Genomic DNA, 20920 nt, shown 5'->3' with positions numbered 1-20920 from the left:
GACATCAAACGAATCTTCGCAACTGAAGACTGCTGGGAACTTGTCTCCCACAGGAAAGACAAAGCTGGAGATGGGAAGGAAGGGGAGGAAGGGCTAGTTAGGGACACATGGGGACTCCTCCTCCCAGAGAGGGAAATTCCCACGGGACCTGCCAAAACCACCCCTCCCTCCAGGCTACCTTTGGCTGCTGTCTCGAAGGCCCGGTGCTTTCCTTCAGGTCTGCTCCTTTCAAAATAACCTGTCTGCTTTTCTCCCCTTCAGGGTCACTGCCTCCTCCTATGTGATTTTTTTTTTCTTAGCCAGGATTCCCTCGTTCCAGCGTCTCCTGGCCCCTTGCCAGTCTTCTGTCCCAGGGGGCTGAGATTCGTGGATCTTCCTTCCCTTTCCACTACTGATTTCCATCCCCTCAACTCTATACCTCTCGGTTCGGTTTCACTGCCTGCGTAGCTTTTAGGAAACTACCTTCCCCTGCGGGGGCCTGAGGCAGCTGGGCCAGAACGGCATGAAAGCCTAGGCAGCAAAGGCAGCCCTTGAAGATGCCACCATGACCAGACCCCCCCCACCACCACCACCATTGCGGTGTGCACCTGACCCCATAAGCAAATGAGGCTGACTGTGCTCACCTGAATCACAGACGCTGGAAGCTCTCTCCTGGCACCAGCCAGTTGGCCTCAGCAGGGTTCTAGCAAAACCCCCCACCATCCGATTTTTGATCCTTGCTGTCATTCTCATCGGAACACTTGGGGGGGGTGACAGGTGTTCCCCAGCTATTGTCCCTTCCTGGTCCCTTTAGTTTAGGGAGACCCAAAAGCACTAGAGAGCAGAAGCTGGGGAAACTTAAGGGCTAGACTCTTGGGAAGGTAACCCTGAGATCCACTTTCACTGTGGAGGTCGGGACCTTGTAACACTAACAGGCACTGAGGAAGGTGTCTTCACCTTAGCCGTATCCTCCCCACATGCAAACCCTTTCCTGCCGCAGGATCGGGCTCCTCGGTCCCCTGGAACTAAACACCATATAATGTGATGAAGGGATGGTAGTTTAGGTCAGACTTCGGTCTGAATCCAGAAACTAGCCCTAAACATTTCACGGCTTCTCGGGAAGCTTTATAAATAAGAACAACAGTCTGACTCACCAGGAATCTGCTGACCCACCTTCCCACTTGGGGAAATGAAGCCAGATGAATGGAATCAGCCCTTGGTATTAAGCCTGTGGGTATTTTTGAGATGATCCAGTCAGATCCTGACGGATAAAGGAATTCTTTTTGATTCGTTCCCTGTCACGTAGGGGTCAGGGGTAAGGATGGTAGGTCTGCTCCAGGCCCCCAACCAAGACCGTTGTTGGAAACCAAAGGGCATGAATTACCTCTGTCTCTGAGAAGTAGCGCAAGGAAAACCAGAGGCCACTTGAGGGGGTTAGACTCGGAGCCACTAACCACCACCGACCAGCAAGTCTTCCTCCTCCCCCTCCCTGGACCTAGCTACCGAGTTATCGTCAGACATTTGTCAGACATTTAAGGATCTCTGGTGTGACATTCTCGCTAAAGAGCCTGGCCACCGGATTCCTCCGCTCTCTTCTCAGGGGCTCTGTCCGTTTGAGCCCCAGGAGAGGGTGTCCCAGAAAAGAAACCCAGAAGCAGGTGAGCCTAGCAGTCATAGCCCGGGAGTCTCTCTACCCTGGCCACCCGTGAGTGGGCTGTTTCATGCCCCTGTTTTTGCTTGAAACACAGGAGTTAGATTCCTGCAAAACCTGCAAAGATGCGTAGTCGATTTAATTGGTTTAGAGGTCCCTGAGCCTCAAAATTCAGTAATCTATACTTTGCTTTCTATCCCATGCCTTATTTTTTCAGAGGACAGGTCAGCACAATGAGTATGCTGTCACTATCTGCTAGGAGTCATGGGGTGGAGAAGTGCCTTTAAATTTTAGATACTTTTGGACACCCACACACCCAAAATGCCCCTCATAGGCTAAAAGGGAAGAGAAGACTGGCTTCTGTTTGGGTATTTGGACCCCAGGGCAAATTGTTCCTTAAACAAAGCGTGACATGCAATCAACGGTTTTCCCCTTCTCCTCACTGTTGCTTTGTGTATGAGGGAATCTCGCTCTTGCTCTCGGCTCCGGTCCCCTTTTCCCAGCACTTTCCAACCCCCCCCTCCCCTAACCCTACAGGACCCCACCTCCCCACCCCTTGCCTCTTTTCTTCACCTCTCTCTGACTGTGGAGCAAAGCTGTCTCACTCTCTGATTCTTTGCAGATCGACGTAATTAACACATTCCAGACGGGAGCCTCTTTTAAGGGAGTCATAAAGCGACAGACCATGGGTCAACACCTTGATGTAAAACATGTTCCTAGCTCATCCTATGTAACAGTTGCGCCAGTCAGATCTCCCCCCACCACTTCTGTTCCTGCTGCTGTTCCGCCTCCTACTCTGGGCAGTGAGTGATAGTCTATTATGATGCATGATTTGCTAAAATGACCACCAGAGAGCACGTGGCATCCACTTTAACCAACTGTGGCATCCACTTTAACCAATCGTGGTTATCTTTTCCTTTTGGTTTTTCCCTTTGATCTCTGACTTAAGGGAAGAAAAATGGGACAGAAATCCCAGTCCCAAATTAGGCTGTGTGCCTTTCATTTTTTTTTCAATGTTGAAAAACTATTAAACCATAACCATTTTAAAGGCAATAATCCTGTCTCCTGATTGTTCCTCTGAATTGCTCGTCTCTTCCTGGAGTTTTGTGTTGGTTTGTTTTGCTTTACTACAGTTTTTTGGTTTGTTGGTTTGTTTGTTTTGCTTTGTTTGGATATATTGCTCCTCTCCTCTCCTCCTGCTCCTGGGAACCCAAACCTTATCTCCTAAGGTTAGATGTGAGGTGAGGCCAATGAAAACCCTGCAGTCTCCTCATTTAAGGGCAAATTTCAAATCTCCTGAAAAACAGTATGAAGAGAGCTACCATTCCCGTGCAGTGTTCTTACCGGTAGATCTTTCATAATTGAGCCAGTGTCCAAGATGGTCCTTTAGGCTACTGCTCTGTCATGAGCTGGCCATACTGGCATAAAAGCTGTAGCTGAGTGTGAAGAAAAGAAGGTGTTCAGTTCACATGCTCAGGGCTAAGTGTCCCCAACATTTCACTTTGCAGGGACTTTATGCCAGACTCTGAGAATCAATGAATTCACATGTGGGCAGGAGAAATGTATATGCAAAGGTCAAAATAACATGTTTTTCTTCACTCCAACTTTTTTTTTTAAAGGAATTTCTGAAGAGCAGCTTTTGCTTTGTTTTGTTCTCGTTTGCTTCTCCTTTCCTCTAGTTTGACGGTCTCGCCCATAGCCAGCCCTTCACATTTTATTTTGCACATAAGGTTTTAGGAATCCCTTTCTCAACCAGACTGTCCATTGGACTGGTGTCAGTGTTTAACCTAAGATCTGGCGTTCCCTTCGGTAAATGACTGGATCCTTGCTAATGCTTATGCCTTCCTGTTCCTGGTCACCTTACCTTCCCCCAATGGGACACCCAGAGAGACGAGAGAAGGCTCTTTGCTGATAGTGCTATTAAGGTATTTGGTGGGGAAGGAGTCTCTATGTATTAAGTATATCGTGAGCTTCAGATATTTGAGTGTTTTATTTATCTCTTTCTCCCTCACTTCCAATCTCCCCCCACCCCCCCAACCCCAGAACAGGGGAGTAAAGAAAGAACAGTTGCATTGTCTATGGTTTGCATGATTGTAACCTATGCAGGTTGACCAGACTTAGGTAATTTGTTGTCTTTTCAGCCAACTCTAAGTGTTCTGGGATGAGATAGAGGAGGTGAGGTTTTCTGTAGATACAGATTTCTCTGGGCCCAAAGCCAGTCAAAGAACAAAGTAAGTCCTACTCTTCTCGCTCTGGTCCTTCCAGATTCGTCTCTTATTTCCTTTTTTCATCTAGTTTTCCCCTGTCCTTCTAACTAGCATCTGTGCTTTTTAAATTATGTCTTTCTGTTAGGAAGGGTTAGTGTCAGATGTCCCCGCGATGGCAAGGTAGAGACTAAGCAGAAGACAGAGCCCACTGGGCTCTTACAGAGTTGCCAGTAGAAGGTATGCTTCGCACCCTCAAAGATAGAAAATCAGTCAAGAGATACAGCCACACCTGCCCTTTCTCCACCTGTGCCTTCTAACTTGGACATCCTAGAAGAAATAGTCACATCTTGGAAGACCCCCCCCCTTCCCCATTCCAGATCTCCAAGTGAATTCAGTTATTTATCTAACCTTCTGTAGATAAATCTTTAAGATTTCTCTCTATAGGAATGCGCTAATCCCTCCTCTTGCCCTGGTTTCTGAAAAGAGAACAGAAAACTATAGAATATAGCTGAAGAAATGGAGTCTCTATCTGCCCATTCATTGAGCTCCAGAGAGCAGCCCATAGCCCTCATACCTAATGTTAGGCCCAGCCAGGTTGGGACTCCTAAGATGTGAGAAAGAGTGACCCTTCAATCCACAACTTCCACCCCTAGGACAGGGGTACAGAAGTCATTTCCCAACGGTTGCGAGAGATGAAAACTGGGGGGAGGAAGGGCTGATTGGCTGAGGGGAGAATACCTATGGCTGTCACAGCACCCTCTTCACCAGCTATGTCTTGTTCCCCGTACATGGCTCACGCACCAAGCATCAGGAAATGAGGATACCACCTCCTCTTGGGGTGAATGGTGATGGTGCATCTGTGTGATTGTATTACATACTCTGTGAAGCCAGGGCTGGATCTGAAGAGCTTTCTGGCACCCTTCTCCCTGCCACCAGGCCACTAGATGGTGCTACCTGGCTCCCTGACCCCTCTTCCTTTGAGCTCTTTATGCAGGATGCTGGTTTCCCTTTAGACTCTAGAAGCCCTGCAGACTAGCCGGATGACTGTTCCTTGTTCTCTTAAAGAAGAAATTTTCCCCATTTTTCCATCTACCCATTCCAATTCCCTGTTACCTCCCTTATTGTTTACCTGTAACAATGTTATTGATCACCCCAACAGGTGAGAGGAAAAGTCAGAAAACAGGGCTCCAGACCCTGACTTCAACCCCACTTCTTAAAAATCTGTTTTCTGTATTGGACTTCACACAGAATTATTTTCATTAAGTATTCATTTGCTTCAAAAAAAAAAAAAATAGAAGCAAGACGTTTGAAAATCCCTGAGATTGAAGATAACCAACTGGTGGTATAAAGGTTCCTGTTCTTCCACAGCACATGTTAAAAACCTTGAAATCTCAAGAGCAGGTGAAAAGTGTGGGCTATGTCATCACTCCTACAGGGAGTGGCATGGCTTTGAATCCACCTCTTGACCAGGGAGAAGGCACTGGGTTTGGGCTCACTTCGTCCAAGACAACTTGCTCTAAAACTTGGGGCTTCCAGAAGACCAAATGGAGCCTCTGTTCCATCTTATTTGACCTAGATCTGGAGTAAAGAGCACATGACAGGTATACCCATCAGATGCTCAGTAGAAGTCCTAGAAGGATGGAAAAGTAGGTCCTTACTTTCTGTTCTGCAGGGCGAACGTGTGCCCAGGTTCCTTGACTCTTCTTGGCTGAAGTGTTAAGCTGATCCTACAGAGTGGCAGAGAAGAGTCCTTTGCCTTCTAAGCTCTGAGCACCCTCGGCCCTGGGTGGGTCTGCCAGGCTGTCATGGAGTGGAGGAAAGCCTTAGCCAGCAAAGACACAGCTTTCGCGAATCCTCTTTATGCATTAGTCTTGAAGGTTCTATACAGTGACAGAAAGCATTGCCTGACTCTTTGTGTCTCTGCTGTGTGCACATTCTTGCCCCTTCTCCGGGGACACATTCTCTGCTGCAACAGCAGAGGAGTGGAAGAGGTACCCTACGCCTGACATTCATCATTCCTCGCCCTGCCCCTCCCCCCCCCCACAGCAGCTTCTCCCGCATTACCCCCACTTCTTTTCCGAGGAAACAATTTTTGGACAAGACTAGGATCTGCCACCTCCCAACAACTAAAACTGTCCTACCGCTACTGTCTGTTTCCCCCAGCCTCTCTCTCCAACCTCTCGGGATCCAGCCTACTGCCCCTATCCCAATTCTACTAACCAGGGTTCTAAACCATACATGAGAGAGGTCTGTAGTTCAGAAAAGCAGGCTGCCCGAAAGAGCTGGTGCCTGTGGATAAGGCACAGGGAGATCACGGGAACCCGCTGTTGTTTATTTTTCCCTCTTCTCTCAGCTGACTGAATCCCTCCCTTTTCGTGCGGTAGAAAAAGACCTTGACATTTCTGGACAGTGCATTTCCCTCCGCCCATTAGAACCACAAATTGTAGCACGGCCTCGCAGATTGGGTACCTTCTCTCCTGGTCCCATCCTCTCCCTTCTCCGCATAAGCTCATGCTCCTCTTCACAACTTAGAAACAGCTGGATGGAGCCACCAGACTGGCCACAGGTGCTGTGCATCAGACATGGCCGTGCATTTGAGTTGTGCGGGCCGGCTCTTCTGTCAGTAGTCAGAAGGAAGACGCCTTCCGATGCCTGTATTGCCTCCGCATCCGCCAGGGGAGGGCCTGAACTAGTGGAGTTGTTCCTTCTTTGGGGAAGGGGGACTTGGTAGGGGTTGAGGAATATAAGCGTATGCATGTTCCTTGACCGAAAGAGCAACTATTAAGCTGGAGAGTTTCCATCTCTTGCATGCTGCCAACACAAACGAAGATTGTTCTGTCTGCCTTGCTGCACGGTATACATGGTCACTTATCACCCAAAGTATATTCTGTATAGATTGGTATGTGTTTGGTTCTTTAAGGGTTTCAAACCGATAACTAAACTTCCGTGTGTAATTTTTCCAGTCCACGTTCACAAAACGTTTGGCCTCAACACAGAAAGCCACATGTCTGACCATCTTTTAAGTTTGGCTGTTAATTTGCACCTACTTCCAATGCCCTTGCCCTCCATCCAAAAGAACTAATGACTCTTTGTTTTCTGTTTCGTTTTAAGAACGGATTGTTTGGGAACGCTAACTTTGCTTTGGGTTCTCTACCCTTTTTTTTTTTTTGATGCAGCTTTTGAAATATTCAGTTGTTTGCCATTACTCACCCCACCCCAACCCCATGCTTGGAAGTTGATGTTTCTGGTGTTCCATGATCTCTTCTTATGTGTTTGATTTTGGTTGTTGAGCAGTAGTGTCTTGTAGTTTAGGTTTTGTTTCTCTCCTCCAGCCACCAGTTCTTTGTTCTACTGGCCAGTTCTCACCTTGGTGTTCTCTCGTCCTCCTTTTCCTTCCCCTGGTATAGATCAAAGTGGTCAAAGCGTTCCATAGTTCCCTCCACGAAAGCATTCAGAAACCCAAGAACCAAAACTCCATCCACAACTTCATGACCCACCCTGAATTCGCCATAGATGAGGAGGTGCCTCGAACACCACTCCTGGATGAGCACGAGGAGGAAGATCTTGAAGAGACTCCTAAGACTGGGACTAGGGTGCTCCTGTTGGATGGTGAGGTCACCCCAAATGCCAACAAGAACAACAATGCGGTGGACTGCAGCCAAGTGCACAGCGTTGCCTCCCACGCAGACAGCCCTCTACACAGCCTGGAGACATCAGTTTGAACTTCATTCTCTGGCTCCCATCCCTGCTTTCCCCATTTCCTTTCTCATCTGTCCCATCTCTGAGGTGATGATGGGACCTTTCACTGTCATGTCCGCTGCTCCCAAGTATGTGTGAACCCCCACCTGACCATGAAGAGGCAAGAGCACAGACCAACAGGATTTCAACTTAAACTTGAGTTGGGGTTTGTAGCGGGACCCAGTCAAACCCCAGGCAGGTAAAGAATGGTAGAATCTACTCCTTGGGTATATCAGTTGTCATTTTTAAAGAAATGATGACAATCCTCTTGGCATCTTACCCCAACCCAGACTCTCCCCGGTATGTATACATTTGTCATCATTTCCTGACTTCTTGATTTTACCCAATGAGTCTGTGCCATTTATAAGCTAAGTCGAGGGTTCAAAGAGATAAAGATCCCCAAACGAAATGTGTTGAGGTAGGAATGGAATGTATAGAATCAGCTTATAGAGTGATTGTTTTTAAAATGACTTTCCCATTTTCAAAACTTACACCTAAAGCCCTCTAGCTCTTTCTGCCCTTCTAGTCAACCCCCACCCCCCCCCGCCCCAGGTTCTTTTGATCTTTTATGACCATTTGTCTTCCTTACTTTCACTCTTTCTTTTTCTTTTTTATTTTTTCTTTTCTTTCTTTTTTAATTTTTTCTTCTTTTTTTTTTTTTTTAGTCATGATGATTAAGAAAGTGGAAAGGACATGGCTAAGTAGAGTCAACTTTGGCCGTTCTCCCTTCTGACCCCAGTGTAACCCTTGGTTTAGTCTTAGAGGAAGAAAGGTTTCTTTGCTAAAAATAAGATCCTTTTGAAGCAATTGAGCGCTGGTAAGAATGTGTTTCTGTTGTTGTCAGGTTACCTTCCATTTCTAAACTGCCATCTTGTCAGGTGTGCATCATTTCTAAGTGCCAGGGAGCTCAGCCTTGACCATGAAGCTTTCATATGTTTGGTATATAATTTCTACCATAAGCCCGAGCTTTCTCCTATTGCAAAGTGGTGGCAAAAGAATTAACTGAGACCGGCCCTGCCTCCTAAATGGACTTGGATACTGAGAACTAGCAGCTGGCAGGTCTAGGACAAGACAGACCATCAAAGCCAACTCTTGTGCGATCCTCCTTGAGTTGACCCACTACCACTTTTAAAGCCTTCTGCCAAGGCTCTTCCAGGGCAGGACCTGATTGTTGGGGGTGTGCGTACTGAGAAGCCTTGGGAAAGGCCAAAGGGCCATCCCAGCAGGATCAGAGAAACCAGACACTTGAGCTTAGGTGCCCAAGTACCAGCTTTGGCATATCCTTCAGTTTTCTTGTTCCGCTCTTTCGTGGTCCCTTACTTATCTCTGAACAGGTCCGAACCTTTCTCAAATACTCTGCTTTTGAAAATACACATCCCAAGTGGGCTCCAGTGACATTTTGCTGACTTAAAGGAGCAAAAGACCCACCCTGAAAAGCTCTCCTTCCTCTCTCCCTTTCTCCCACATGACCCACTCAAGACCTTCTCTAGAACGTGCTCGACTGTAAAGACCTGTGCCTTCTCTCCCTGAATACTGCCCAAAGCATCCCCTTCCCACCTGCCTCTCAGGAGTTGGGGGCTTCGCTAGGAGATTTTTTTTTTTAAGTGTCCCTTAATGGGACAAGGTGGAGCCACATTTGCAGGAGCTCCATTTTTATTCCTGCTGATGTGGACATAGGCTCTTCTGTGCAGGGTCTACCAGTTCCCATGAAATAAATGAAGCCTGTCCCCCTCTTTCAAGAGTGATGGGAGTAGGGAGTAGGCCTTGAGGCTCTTAGGACCTGCCTGATTTCCACTTGTGAGAGTAAGGTGGCCTGAACCTACGCTCTCTGGCCTTCTCTTCTAGATCCCTCCTCCCTCACCCCTTCCACCTGAGCTGTCCAAGGTAAAAAGAGCAAGGAGACAACATCCCCTATGTATCCCCATTACTCCACAGCCCACCAAATTTGATTTGGGTTTTATAAAGGTCACGTACTTCCACAATCTTTTCTCTGTCTTAAATAGTCCCATGGGGACAAAACAGCTCACCCAAGGTGTTAGGTGTGCACACATATATTTATTAAGTACATTGGAAGATTTAGTTCTGTCAAGTCTTTTATTACCTCAGATCTGTTTGAAAAACAAGCCAATAACAAACTTCAGAGGCAGTTTTCCCATTTCTGCTCCCAAAAGACTCTCATGGTGCCTGGCAGGTTACCCTCGAAGGCTTGTATCTACTTGTTTCAAGTCAGTGGTTTTTGTGTGTATCCTGGTTTCCATGGTAGGAGAGAAAAAAATAGAGAAATATTATGCAAAAAAATATAGTTTTCTTTAGATCAGAAACTGAGATTTTTGAGTCAGCCATATGTATTTTGTTTAAAGGATTCGAAATAGAATGCTGTCATGTTACCCTGTGGAAGGAGCACATAACCAGCTGTTTGACATGACAGGTGACTTTAGTATATTTGTAACTGGTTTTAAAACCAATGCACCGTACTTCTTTCTCCAAACAGCCATCTTTATACTTAGGGGGAAAAAAAATTTGTTGGGTTCTAGACTTTTTTAATATAAATTTTGTTGATACAGAATTAAGTAAGTTTAAGTGTTTATGTGCATATGTTTTTTATATAAGTTGTTTTCTATTCAGTTTTAGTGATTCAACTGGCAGTGAATCAATATGGTGTAAGTTAATAAAGCTTTCCCCCAATATGGTGCTTTAGATCTGAAAAAGGGTCTGATGGGGCAAAGGGGACATTACTATCCTAGATGAACTTAGAAAAATGGGTGGTAGCCTGTGGATGGGAAGGAAAGCATTCAGCAAGAAGGGATAACCAGCAGGAAATGAGGACGTGTCCCCCACGGAGATGGGTGCCGGGCTTTTCGGTAACTAGTGAATTAGGATCAGGGGCCTTGGTTGGATTTTGTTTCTTGATGAGTAGCTGGCAGGATGGTACCCAAGACATGAATATCTCTCGGGCTGCAAGGATGCCCTGATTGGGGGGTTGCTTTTTTTTATGGTTTTTTCACCTCCTGTTGTCCCAGGAGTTTTCCATTAATGAGTCTTTGTGCGAGGACCTGATATGGGACTTCCCCTCCCCTAGAAATGTTGTGTGCAATATATATTAGATGGGGGAAAGAGTTCTAAGTGGAAACAACAAAGGCTGGCTCTAGCCCTGGGTGGCAATCTCGGGGCTAGGTCCTTCCCATAGATGCCCTCTGAAATGACTCCCCCAACCCCTCAAGGTGTTAGAGAGACCACCTAGCAATCCTTCTGACACTTGTGAGTTCTTTAGGGTCTGGGTTTCTTCTTCCACTTGAGCTTCAGAGGGGAGAGTTTGCACCGTTATATCTGAGCGATTACCTCACTGCCGAAAACCCAGGGGGGTGTGGCAAGCTCGCATGTGGCCTGCAACCTCTAAATGCCTCACCTCCTTTCTTTCCTGCTTCCTTTGGCCCAACGAAGCGGCCTGTGATACCATCACAAAGTGCACACTTCCTCACTTTCCACATCTAGGGACCACCCACTGCAGTGGTGGGGAGGAGGCACTTGTAAATGCCTGCCGTTCTGAAGCCATTCCAGCCTTTTCCTCAGAATAGACCAGACACCCTTCCATTTAGCTCAGTGCCAGTGCTTTGCCTTCCCAGCCCTGCTGTTAGGCCTGCTGTCCCCTTTCCTCTCGCCGAGGAGGAGAGATGGAGGGAGGTGAGCTCCCTGTGACCGAATTGGCCTTTGGTTCAGATTCGCTCCCCATATGTATATATGCCATATGTGAATATGCCATATATATGTGCCAACAACTCTGTCTACGTTGTTCTTTTCAAATCAGCACGCAGATAGGAATTTTGACTTTCTTCTCTTTTTTTTCCTCTTTCAGTAATTAGTATAACAAGCACTGGTATTTTTGTATAAAAAAGAAAAACAAACACAACAAAAGATTGACTAGCGTGGTCTGCATGACATCAACAAACATGGCGATAGCCAAGCAGTGTGCACCCCCGTGTGCGTTACCATAATTCGCAGCTCAGCTTAACGGTGCACCCACTCTGTATTTGCGTTCCGATATTATTTAAGCTCTCTGTACAATGTTTTGCATGTATTTATATGGTTCTTAAAGAAAAAAAATGCTGTAAACTGGCAACTCTGAAATTCAAATATGTTGTCCACTGAGACGGGAAGAAGAAGAGGAGTTTTAAAAGATGGGGAAAAAAAGGGATAATTTTGTTTGTTTGTTTGTTTGTTTTGGAACCAATAAAGCTTGCTGCCGATGAGCAGAAATCAGAACTGCCGTGCACTGAAAATAAAAACCCATGCCCACTTGTAACTGTGCTGTCCTCAGTGTGTCTCCACTTGGGGTCATGTGACCGGGCTCTCGACATGCTTCTCTGCCAACGCGTCCCTCTGGGGACCCACGGCCCCGCTTGCCAGTTCCACGCGCTGATGGTACAGGCTTTGCTCGGCTCGCTTCGGGCAGAATCCACAGTTGGCGGCGCTGCGAAGCTTGAGCTTTTGAGAAAGAATAGATCTGGAAGGGTAAGAGTCAGATGGGGCAGTCCTTTCTTTTTTTGTTTGCCTTTATCCTTTCTCTTTAATGAAATGCCTTTTAGAGAAATTCATTCCCCTGATATTAGCACTTTTTACCTACCTTGCCTCTGGGGTCCTCCAGTCCCTCCCTTCCCAAAGGTTGTGTTCTGTTCTGTTAATTGTCCCATTCAGTGAGTCTAGCAGGACTGATTTTAGGCCCCTCGTTTAGGCCAAAACAGCCCCCTGGCGGGTTGTTCGGCTTCTGAGCCTCAATATTTCAGAACTCCTGACTCCTTCCTGCGCCTTTCATCCAGGCACCCCATCAAGTCCCCAGCTCTTTCTGAAAACATCAAAGGGAGGAAAAGACTCTGTGGGCTCCCCAGGGTCCTTTAGGAAAAATACGATGGGGAAGGACAGCCCAAACTCTCCTGGCTGCTTGAACTGGCTGCTTCTGAAGGAGGAGCCAGCCCTGAATGAAAACGGCTTCTGCAATGAGAAGTCTCGTCCCTGTGCCCTGCCTGTCCCCGGTTGCCCTGCACAGGCACAAGCGCCCTGCCTACTTCGGGTCTTTAAAACGGGCTGAGGAAGAAAAAAACCAGTAGTAACAGGGGGCTAGGCCTCATTTGATGATAGAAATCATTGGCAAAACAGAACGCAGTTTCTTTCTTTTCCCGTTACAGATTCCCTCCAGTTACCTTTGCGAAAGGGATGCAAAACACACAGGCGTGCGCGTGCACACCTTGAGTCCTTTCTAAGGCGTGGCCCTGTTTTTACCCTTATTCTCACCTTGTCTCGGTTGCACCTGAGGTCTGTGCCTGTGTGCTATGCCAAACTGGGTGTTTGGCATCTTCACCTCCTAATCCCAGCGTGTGGTAATCCCAGCAACTCCCTTGACAGAGACCAAGAATCCTAAGGTATTGTTTTATACTCACTGTTTTTGTTTTTATTTAATTTTTTTAATGTTTTATTTATTTCTGAGAGAGTGTGTGTGTGTGTGTGAGCAGGGAAGGGTCAGAGAGAGAGGGAGACACAGAATCTGAAGCAGCCTCCAGGCTCTGAGCTAGTTGTCAGCACAGAGCCCAATGTGAGCCTTGAATCCCCCNAAAAAAAAAAAAAAAAAAAAAAAAAAGAGCATGCTCTTTTCTTCCATTTTTTCCCCAGTTCTAGAAATGCATCATTTCTCTTCCCTCCATCTTTAACAATGGTTTGCGAGCCTTTCTCAGCCACCATATCCTCTCCCTGTGGTCACTGGGTTTCTTTGAAGCTCTCCACCAAGACTCACTGGGTTCCCTCCCAACTACACACACAACCGGGCAATTCCCTGACTTCATCTGTGGCAAATCCGAAGAAAAGTCATTGGGGACCAGTGAACTCATGACCAGCCTCGACCTGGCTCCGTTAGGGCATGGCCTTCATGTTACCACAAGCATGAAAGAAGGTGGATATGGCATGTTCTTTACCAGCAAATATATTTGGAAACCCTGATGTAAATAAAATCTGTCAACATGTTACTGTGCGTGTGTGGTATCATTTCTATTCATTTGTCCCCAACATGAAGCTATGCCATGAGAGATAACAACCTGCTGGACCCTTGGACTGTAATACTTTCAGCCTTGAAAGAGTGGCTTCTGGGTCCTGTGGGATTAATCACACACCTTTATTTCTCTGAAACTTGTCTGCCATCTCCTCAGAGGCCAGTGTCAAAATGAGAACGCCATTTCACACCTCCAGTGAGAACTTAAGTGATACACATACTGGAAAAGCGAAATTTCCACCAAGCGTGGCTCCTGCTCATGCAGCCTGACCAAGGAGAGCCCCTTGAACCGTCTACGGAGCCGGAGCCTTCACACTCAGGCCAGGCGCATCCACCCCTGTTCTTGGATAGACCTGGTCTCTGAGTTCGGGGCCAGCCAACATTTGGTTTCTCTGATGTCCCTTGTGATTGAGGCTGTTCGCCATTACATGGGTTAGCTTACGTGGGTTTTTTTGCATGCTGGACACAGCACGTGGGTTAGGTTGTTGGGGTTTTTTGCGTGCTGGACACAGGAACCCTACAGTGAAAGACTGATTTGTGTTTTAGAACTCCAGATCCTCATGTCTTGGCCTTATCGAAAGCAAATACACATGAAAACTGACTTGAAAGAGGAAGGGAGGCCACGGAAGGCAGGGCTGGGGACCAGCAGTTGCCTTCAGCACCTGTGAGAGGGAGGAAGCGTGAGAACAGATACACTGTGGTCATCCAAAGCCTTCCTTCCGTTTGGGTCCAGAATGCCCGTGTCTTCCCTGCCAAACCTTTGAACTGAAACTGCTGCTGACCAGGTAGGAGAGAGAAGGGGTTGGAATTTTTTCTGCTCCCCCTTTGGTGGAGAAGCTAAAACAGAAATTTGAGAGGTGGATAGGATCCTGACGTGTGGGCAGCCCAGAAGGCAGGAGACCCACGCCCCCCACTCTGCTGCTTGAGTGACTTGGTTTTCCACCTCAACGAGGAGACAGTTGAACTACATCAATGAATTTCAGGTTATCCTTTGAAGCTCCAGAAGGGATTCTTCAGAGACAATTCAGAGCCCTCAGGTGTACTTTTTTTTTTTTTTTAATGTATTTGGCTTCTAGGTCCGTGATAGCTTAAAAAAAAAATCACCATAAGGGCACTGTGAACTAGCCCTCTCTGAGGTCCCTGCCAGCACACTGAAATGACCCACACGTGGGAGACACAAGATTTGTGTGATTAAATACACAAGCGAGCCTAATTTGCATTCTGCCTCAATTGGCTCCCATTATAATTACGAATATAAACACACATAGATTGGAGTAAAACTTAGTGACTGTGGTCCATCCTGCTAAGATTGTTACCTCGCTGACTCACCTTTGGAATTTGTCGTGGAAACAGCAGTAGTCTGGGGAGGCAGAGATCTAACCCAGTGGAGTGGCATACGATTACAGAAGAGAAGCGAGCCATCTCATTGAAGCTACAGTGGAGAGGGCCCGCCTGGAGTAGAAAGGTCTAGGACATAACCCTGGCTCTGCTACGAATGTGCTGCATGACCTAAGGGTCTCCTCAACTCCGACACGCTTTCCATTTTTGGTCCAGTGTCTAAAATCGCTATTCGTAACCAATGGAGAATGCCCACTGGCATTTCTCTTTCATTGCTTGATCTACCCTGGAATGTAGCATTATCGCGTGTGCGCTGGACACGGGCACATACCAGGACATGCACGGGCAGGCTTCACCCGGGGCTCAACTACTTACACCTGCAACAAAGACAAATTGCCCCTCAGCCCTTAAAGTTCAGGAAATGTTTCTTTTCTGAGTTAAATAAGGGCTAGCGCCAAACTAGCCGGCACTCACCAAGGTCAGCAAGAGGCCTCCATTTTTTATGGTCTCCTTTCCTCCCCAACCTTGGACATTTGTCCCCTCATTCATTCAGGAAGCACACATTGTGCCAGGCACTGTTGCAGGCCCCGGGGGTTCGACGGGGAACGAAACAAAGTCCCTGCCCTCTGAATTTTGTCTCACAGAGGGGAGACAAAGAAGCAAATGCATAGCATGTCAAATGGTGACCAGGACCAAGGAGAGAGGTGAAGTGTAAAGGAAATGGGGAGCCTGGGGCACGAGGGGTGCTCCTCTGGAGAGTGGTCAGAGAACGCCTCTCTGACAGAGGTTTGTGAAGATGCGAAGGGAGTCAGAGAGTGAGTTAGATCAATGTGAGGAAGAAAGAGATTCCTGGCTAAGGGCCCAGCAAGTGCAAAGGCCCTGATGCAGGAGATCTTTTTTTTTTTTAAATATTTTCATTTATTTCTAGGAGAGAGAGAGAGACAGCATGAGCAGGGGAGGGTCAGAGAGAGAGGGAGACACAGACTCTGAAACAGGCTCCAGGCTCTGAGCTGGCAGTCAGCACAGAGCCCGACGCGGGGCTCGAACCCACGAACCGTGAGATCATGACCTAAGCGAAAGTTGGACGCTTAACCGACTAAGCCACCCAGGCGCCCCATGACGCAGGAGATCTTAATGTGTTTGAGGTCATACAGGGAAGGCAAGAGTTGGAACCGAGTGACTAAGGGGAAGTGGAGGAGGGAAGTGCCGGCCGCAGCTGGGAGCAGAGCAGAGCCTAGAAGCCACGCTAAGTCTGGCTTCCAGGAAGTGGGAAACCTTCGGAAGGCTTTAGCTGAGGACTGCAATGATCGGTCTTACAGTTTAAGGGGATCACGCCGGCTACCGTGCGGCCTCGGTCTAGAACAAGGCAGATTTGGCCAGCTCACGAGCCACAGGTGGGCCTAGCCTAATACTGAAGGACACAGGTAAGTCCAAGCCCTCTGTCATGCTGTTGCCCTTTGACACACAGAACAGTGAAGAGAAAATGCTTGTTCACAAAAATTAAGACCTATCCCTTGCCACCCTCACCCTGGCTAATAAAGTGATTGAAATGACGTTCTCACTCACGCTAGGAGGGAACAAAGGACACCAGCTTGACAGGTGCCCTCCCTGTCCCAGCCTCCCAGTCCTGCTGCCGCTGGTGGCCTGGCCCCCAGGCAGGCCTTCTCCGAGAGGTGCTGTGCCTGCATCTGATCCCCAGTGTGATGGCGCAACCCCTCCCCCTGCTGAGGAACTGCCTCCTTCCTGCGCAGGGACCCCGCCCCGGGTCACAACCTCTCTGCTCGCGTGGGCTGCCGGCTAACAGCCCTGGGGCAGAGGGGGGACACTTGGGGCAGTCAGCAGACACTTGCTCATGCGGACATGCCCCACGGTTATCTCTGCTTCGAGGCTCTGCGGCCGCTCCGACTCCAGGGGAGGCTGCCAAACACAGAACTCCAGAGGGACCCAGAAGGCAGGCGTCCGCCCTCCAGACTCAAGGAAAGTGCTCCCTTGCCCCTCACCGACCCACCTCTTCCACGAAGGCCTATCCTCACTGGGGAACAAACTGTCCCCTAGGCTGGCCAAACCTCTTGCTTCCAGATTCTCCTCTGTCTCCTTGAGGGCCTTGGGCAGAGTGGGGGTGGGGAGCAGAGAAATATTTCCATGCTTTCTAAATCTATTTATCCTAACCCTGCTCTCTCTCATCTTTAACTTAAAAGGAAAGTATTTGCTGCCTTTGTTCTGGGTTTCAGACTTGCCTGGACTGGAGAAGGCCTGCAGCGGAGAAACAAGCCAGCAAGGAGGGTAGAGGATTAAGGCACCAGCCTTCACCCTGCTGTGGTTGTGCTTGTCCAGCCCCCAGACCTTCACAAATAAAGCCTGGCTGGAGTCTCTCACACGNAAATACAGAAATTACTGTGGGGCACCTGGGTGGCTCAGTCGACTGAGCGCCCCACTTCAGTACAGGTCATGAGCTCACAGTTCATGAGTTCAAGCCCGGCGTGGGGCTCTCGCAGCCAGCGCCTAACCAGCTTCAGATCCTGTCTCTGTCTCTCTGCCCCTCCCCCCCTCAGAAATCAACATTAAAGGGGCGCCTGGGTGGCTTAGTCAGTTAAGTGTCCGACTTTCACTTAGGTCATGATCTCGCGGTTCGTGGGTTCGAGCCCCGCGTCGGGCTCTGTGCTGACTGCCAGCTCAGAGCCTGGAGCCTGTTTCAGTCTGTGACTCCCTCTCTCTCTGACCCTCCCCTGCTCACGCTGTCTCTCTCTCTCTCTCTCTCTCTCCTAGAAATAAATAAAACTTTAAAAAAAATAAATAAACATTAAGAAAAGAAGAAGAAAAAGAAATACAAAAGCCACTGTTAACCCCTTCCTAGGGCAAAGGAGACCCAACACAGGAGCTGGGTCCCCCTTCCTACAAGGGGCAGCGAGAACAGTGAAGGGCTTGCCTCTTTCTTTTGGCTGATGAGCACATGGCAGGAGAAAATCCTAGACACCGATTTCTTTCCCAATATCTCACCCCGTTACACATTTAGGTCATAAATTCACAGCAGCAATAGCCCCTAAGAGAACTTCTCAGAGGACCCACTAAATTCTGATGGCCAGGCACCATGCCAAATGCTAGAGATGCAATAAATAAAACAAAGTCCCTTCCCTGAAGGGGTTCAAAGTCTACTCAAGGAGACAGCCATTCAAGCAACGAATCTCAGCCTTTGAAGGCTGTTATCATGAGTGGTGCCATGGGGACGCAGCGGAGCAAACCCAGGTCCAGAAGGGGAAGTCTTCTCAGAGGTGGTGACACGACATAGTGTTTTAAAAATAACTCTACTTCTTTATAAAAATGACACTTGATTTATAGAATAAATCAAGCAATAAAATCCTAAGAAGAAAGTACCAAAAGGCCTCAAGCCCCAGAAATAACCAGTATAGACTCTTCACATGGATTTTATTGGAATTTTACGAGACAAAGAGGAGCTGCCATCACAGTGGAGGAACCAACACAAAGATCCCAGGATGTAGAAGTGACAAGAGCCAGGTCTGCGTGGAGTGCAAAGTGCCCGAAAGGAGACGGGGTGGCACCCGAAGCTAAGCGTGGAGTGTGGCCGGACTGCATCTATGCGTGTGCAAAGCGTCTAGGGCCACATGGTGGGAGACTTCCCATAAATATGCGTGGCGCCTGGGTGGCTCAGTCAGTTGAGCACCTGACTCCTGGTTTCGGCTCAGGTCCTGATCTTGTGGTTTCATGGGTTTGAGCCCCACGTTGGGCTCTGTGCTGGCAGCGTGAAGCCTGCTTGGGATTCTCTCTCTCCTGCGCTCTCTGCTCCTCCCCGATGCATGCTATCTCTGTCTCTCTCAAAATAAATAAATAAACTTAAAAATATATTTTAAAAAAAAGAATAAAGTAAACACGGCAGGTAGGCAGGCTAAACATCAAGAGAGGAAGAGAGAAAGACCAAAGGGGACAGTCCATTAAAGAATAAAGAAATGAGCCTAATACATAAGGAGGTAATCATGCAATAGCAGCCCCCATTTAATGAGCTCCTACACAGGCCATGGCCTAAGCTAAGCATTTTTCATAGTTAGCCCAATTAATTTGCACAACATCATTACCCAAGTAGTATTATTACTGTCATTTTACACCCAAGGAAACACCCAAAAAGATTAGAGGACCTGCCCAAGATCACCCAAGTAGGTCATTTAGGATCTGAACTTGCACTGATGCTCTTAACACAGTGTTTCTGTCTTTCCAGATGACTCTGAAAGGTTTTGGGTATTAGTAACATCCGGCTGAGTTAGCACAGAGCCCCTCCCCCTCAAAGGGCTTTGCTCACTTGGATGCATAAGTTCTGTCTGTTTAAAACCAATCTTAATACTTTAGAATCCTCTGTTGCATTCAGCTCTAAAATCATTGAAATCAGGTTAGAGGGCAACACCAGAGCAATCAGATTGGAAACATATGCCCTATGTCCCAGGAACGAGTCGTTTTCTTCCATTATCGTGGTGAATGACTTCACACACCTATTTCATGTTTTCATTTGTTGGTTTGATAGGTTGTTGCACGATGGGGAGGGAAAGGATAACATGGTGCCAGGGAGCAGCTGGGTCTGGAAACCCGGAGCAAAGCGTCCTTTCAGAAGGCTGTTCTCCTCAAGTGTGGGGGAGGAGAGAGTCAGGAGACCCGGAGGGAAGATTAGTCTGACTCAAGCATTCTGGGTAGATAAGAGAAGCAAGGTCTTAAGATGATCACGCAAGAGAATTTCTTTAAAAAAAAAATTTTTTTTTTAAGTAGCAGCTCAGAGGTCTGGTTCCATTGGCCCTTCTCTTAGACCACCTTCCAAGTTCCTAGTTCGCACACAGTCTTCTGGCCAGAGGCTCAGGACAGGCCTGGGGGGGCCTAGCCTCTCTCTGCCACCAGTCCCAGCCACCAGGGCCATGGAGTGATGGATCTCCCTGTCCTGAGGAGTCCTGGCTCTACGCAGCCCCCATCCAAAGGACAAGCAGGCAGAAACCCAGGTTTCAGCTCTCGAACCCGCTGCCTCTGAACCACTTCTGCTTCCTACCAGGTAAGGCTGCGTGGAGGGAGGGCAGAGGGCACCTGGAAAGGCTGAGCCCCGGGGACAGTTGGCCAGGACCCCCCTGCCGCCCCCATCCCCTGAGGGCCCAGTGAGAGCCTGGATGCGTGGGGCAGGGGTGGGCAGCCCCAGGAAGTCATGAGCCTCAGTGTCGACTGGGAAGAGACGGGAGAGAGGCACGGTGCTGAGGCACTGTCTGTATTCCGTGCCGTCCCTCTGGGAGTCCATTGCCTGTGGAAANGTGGGAGGGGCAGAGAGAGAGAGGGAGACACAGAATCCGAAGCAGGCTCCGGGCTCTGAGCTGTCAGCACAGAGCCCGACACAGAGCTGGAACTCACAGACCGCGAGATCATGACCTGAGCCAAAGTCGGACGCTTAATGGAATGAGCCACCCAGGCGCCCCTCAAAGGCCCTTCTTCACATCCTCATAAGAGTCTTAGTGGCCCCTTCTCTTTGGACTCTCCCAAGATGCACAGAGAGTTTCAGGAGATTGAAAAATAAAAGAGGGTAAGGGAGCTAGAAAGAAATTTTGAACAACTGTCTAAGTTTGGGACACTTTGGGTAGACACGAGGAATGAGGTCCCCAGCCTCTGAGATGGCCTCAGAAGCAAGCAGGACTGTGACAGATCTCCAGAAGAGTGTGCGAGAGAGACAGCCAGCAGACAGGGGCCACAGAGGGCAAGGCTTCAGGAGGGAGTGGCCTCCAGGGGCCCTGTTGACCCAGCATTGGCTCCATTCTGAGGGTAATACCTAGAGAGAGTCTCAAAACGTGAAACAGACCAGCTTTGTCAAAATCACTCAGGGAAGTGTCTATGAAAACAGCCTATCTCAGAAACCCAAAGGGACAATCACGAATCTCCTACCACCTTGTCCCATCTTTAGTCACACTCCCCACAGCCCACAGCACACCCACCAGTCCAGGG

General features: G+C 48.3%; 2 protein-coding genes across 5 annotated transcripts in view; both read left to right on the top strand.

Annotated features, from left to right (window-relative positions):
• ATP2B4 (ATPase plasma membrane Ca2+ transporting 4) overlaps nt 1-11875 on the top strand; it is a 95666-nt gene extending 83791 nt beyond the window's left edge. Inside the window, exons 21-22 of one of the 3 annotated variants that reach the window (XM_077772132.1) lie at nt 2253-2360; nt 7245-11875. In XM_077772132.1, the coding sequence (XP_077628258.1) occupies nt 2253-2360; nt 7245-7559 (423 nt within the window). In that variant the 3' untranslated portion in view covers nt 7560-11875. Of the gene's footprint in view, nt 1-2252; nt 2698-7244 lie in introns of those variants that run through there. The other 2 variants (XM_077772130.1, XM_077772131.1) reach the window with 2 other exon arrangements.
• Nucleotides 11876-19730: 7855 nt separating this feature from the next.
• LAX1 (lymphocyte transmembrane adaptor 1) overlaps nt 19731-20920 on the top strand; it is a 10643-nt gene continuing 9453 nt past the window's right edge. The window contains exon 1 of one of the 2 annotated variants that reach the window (XM_077772135.1): nt 19731-19988. The gene's annotated coding sequence lies outside the window, so the exon portion shown is untranslated. The remainder of the gene's footprint in view (nt 19989-20920) is intronic. The other variant, XM_077772133.1, reaches the window with a different exon arrangement.

This window comes from Crocuta crocuta, unplaced genomic scaffold (assembly GCF_008692635.1).
Source record: "Crocuta crocuta isolate KB4526 unplaced genomic scaffold, BGI_CrCroc_1.0 scaffold318, whole genome shotgun sequence".
NCBI classification, from domain to species: domain Eukaryota; kingdom Metazoa; phylum Chordata; class Mammalia; order Carnivora; family Hyaenidae; genus Crocuta; species Crocuta crocuta.
Note: the sequence above shows the minus strand (reverse complement) of the source record. Positions and strands in the feature narration are given on the sequence as shown.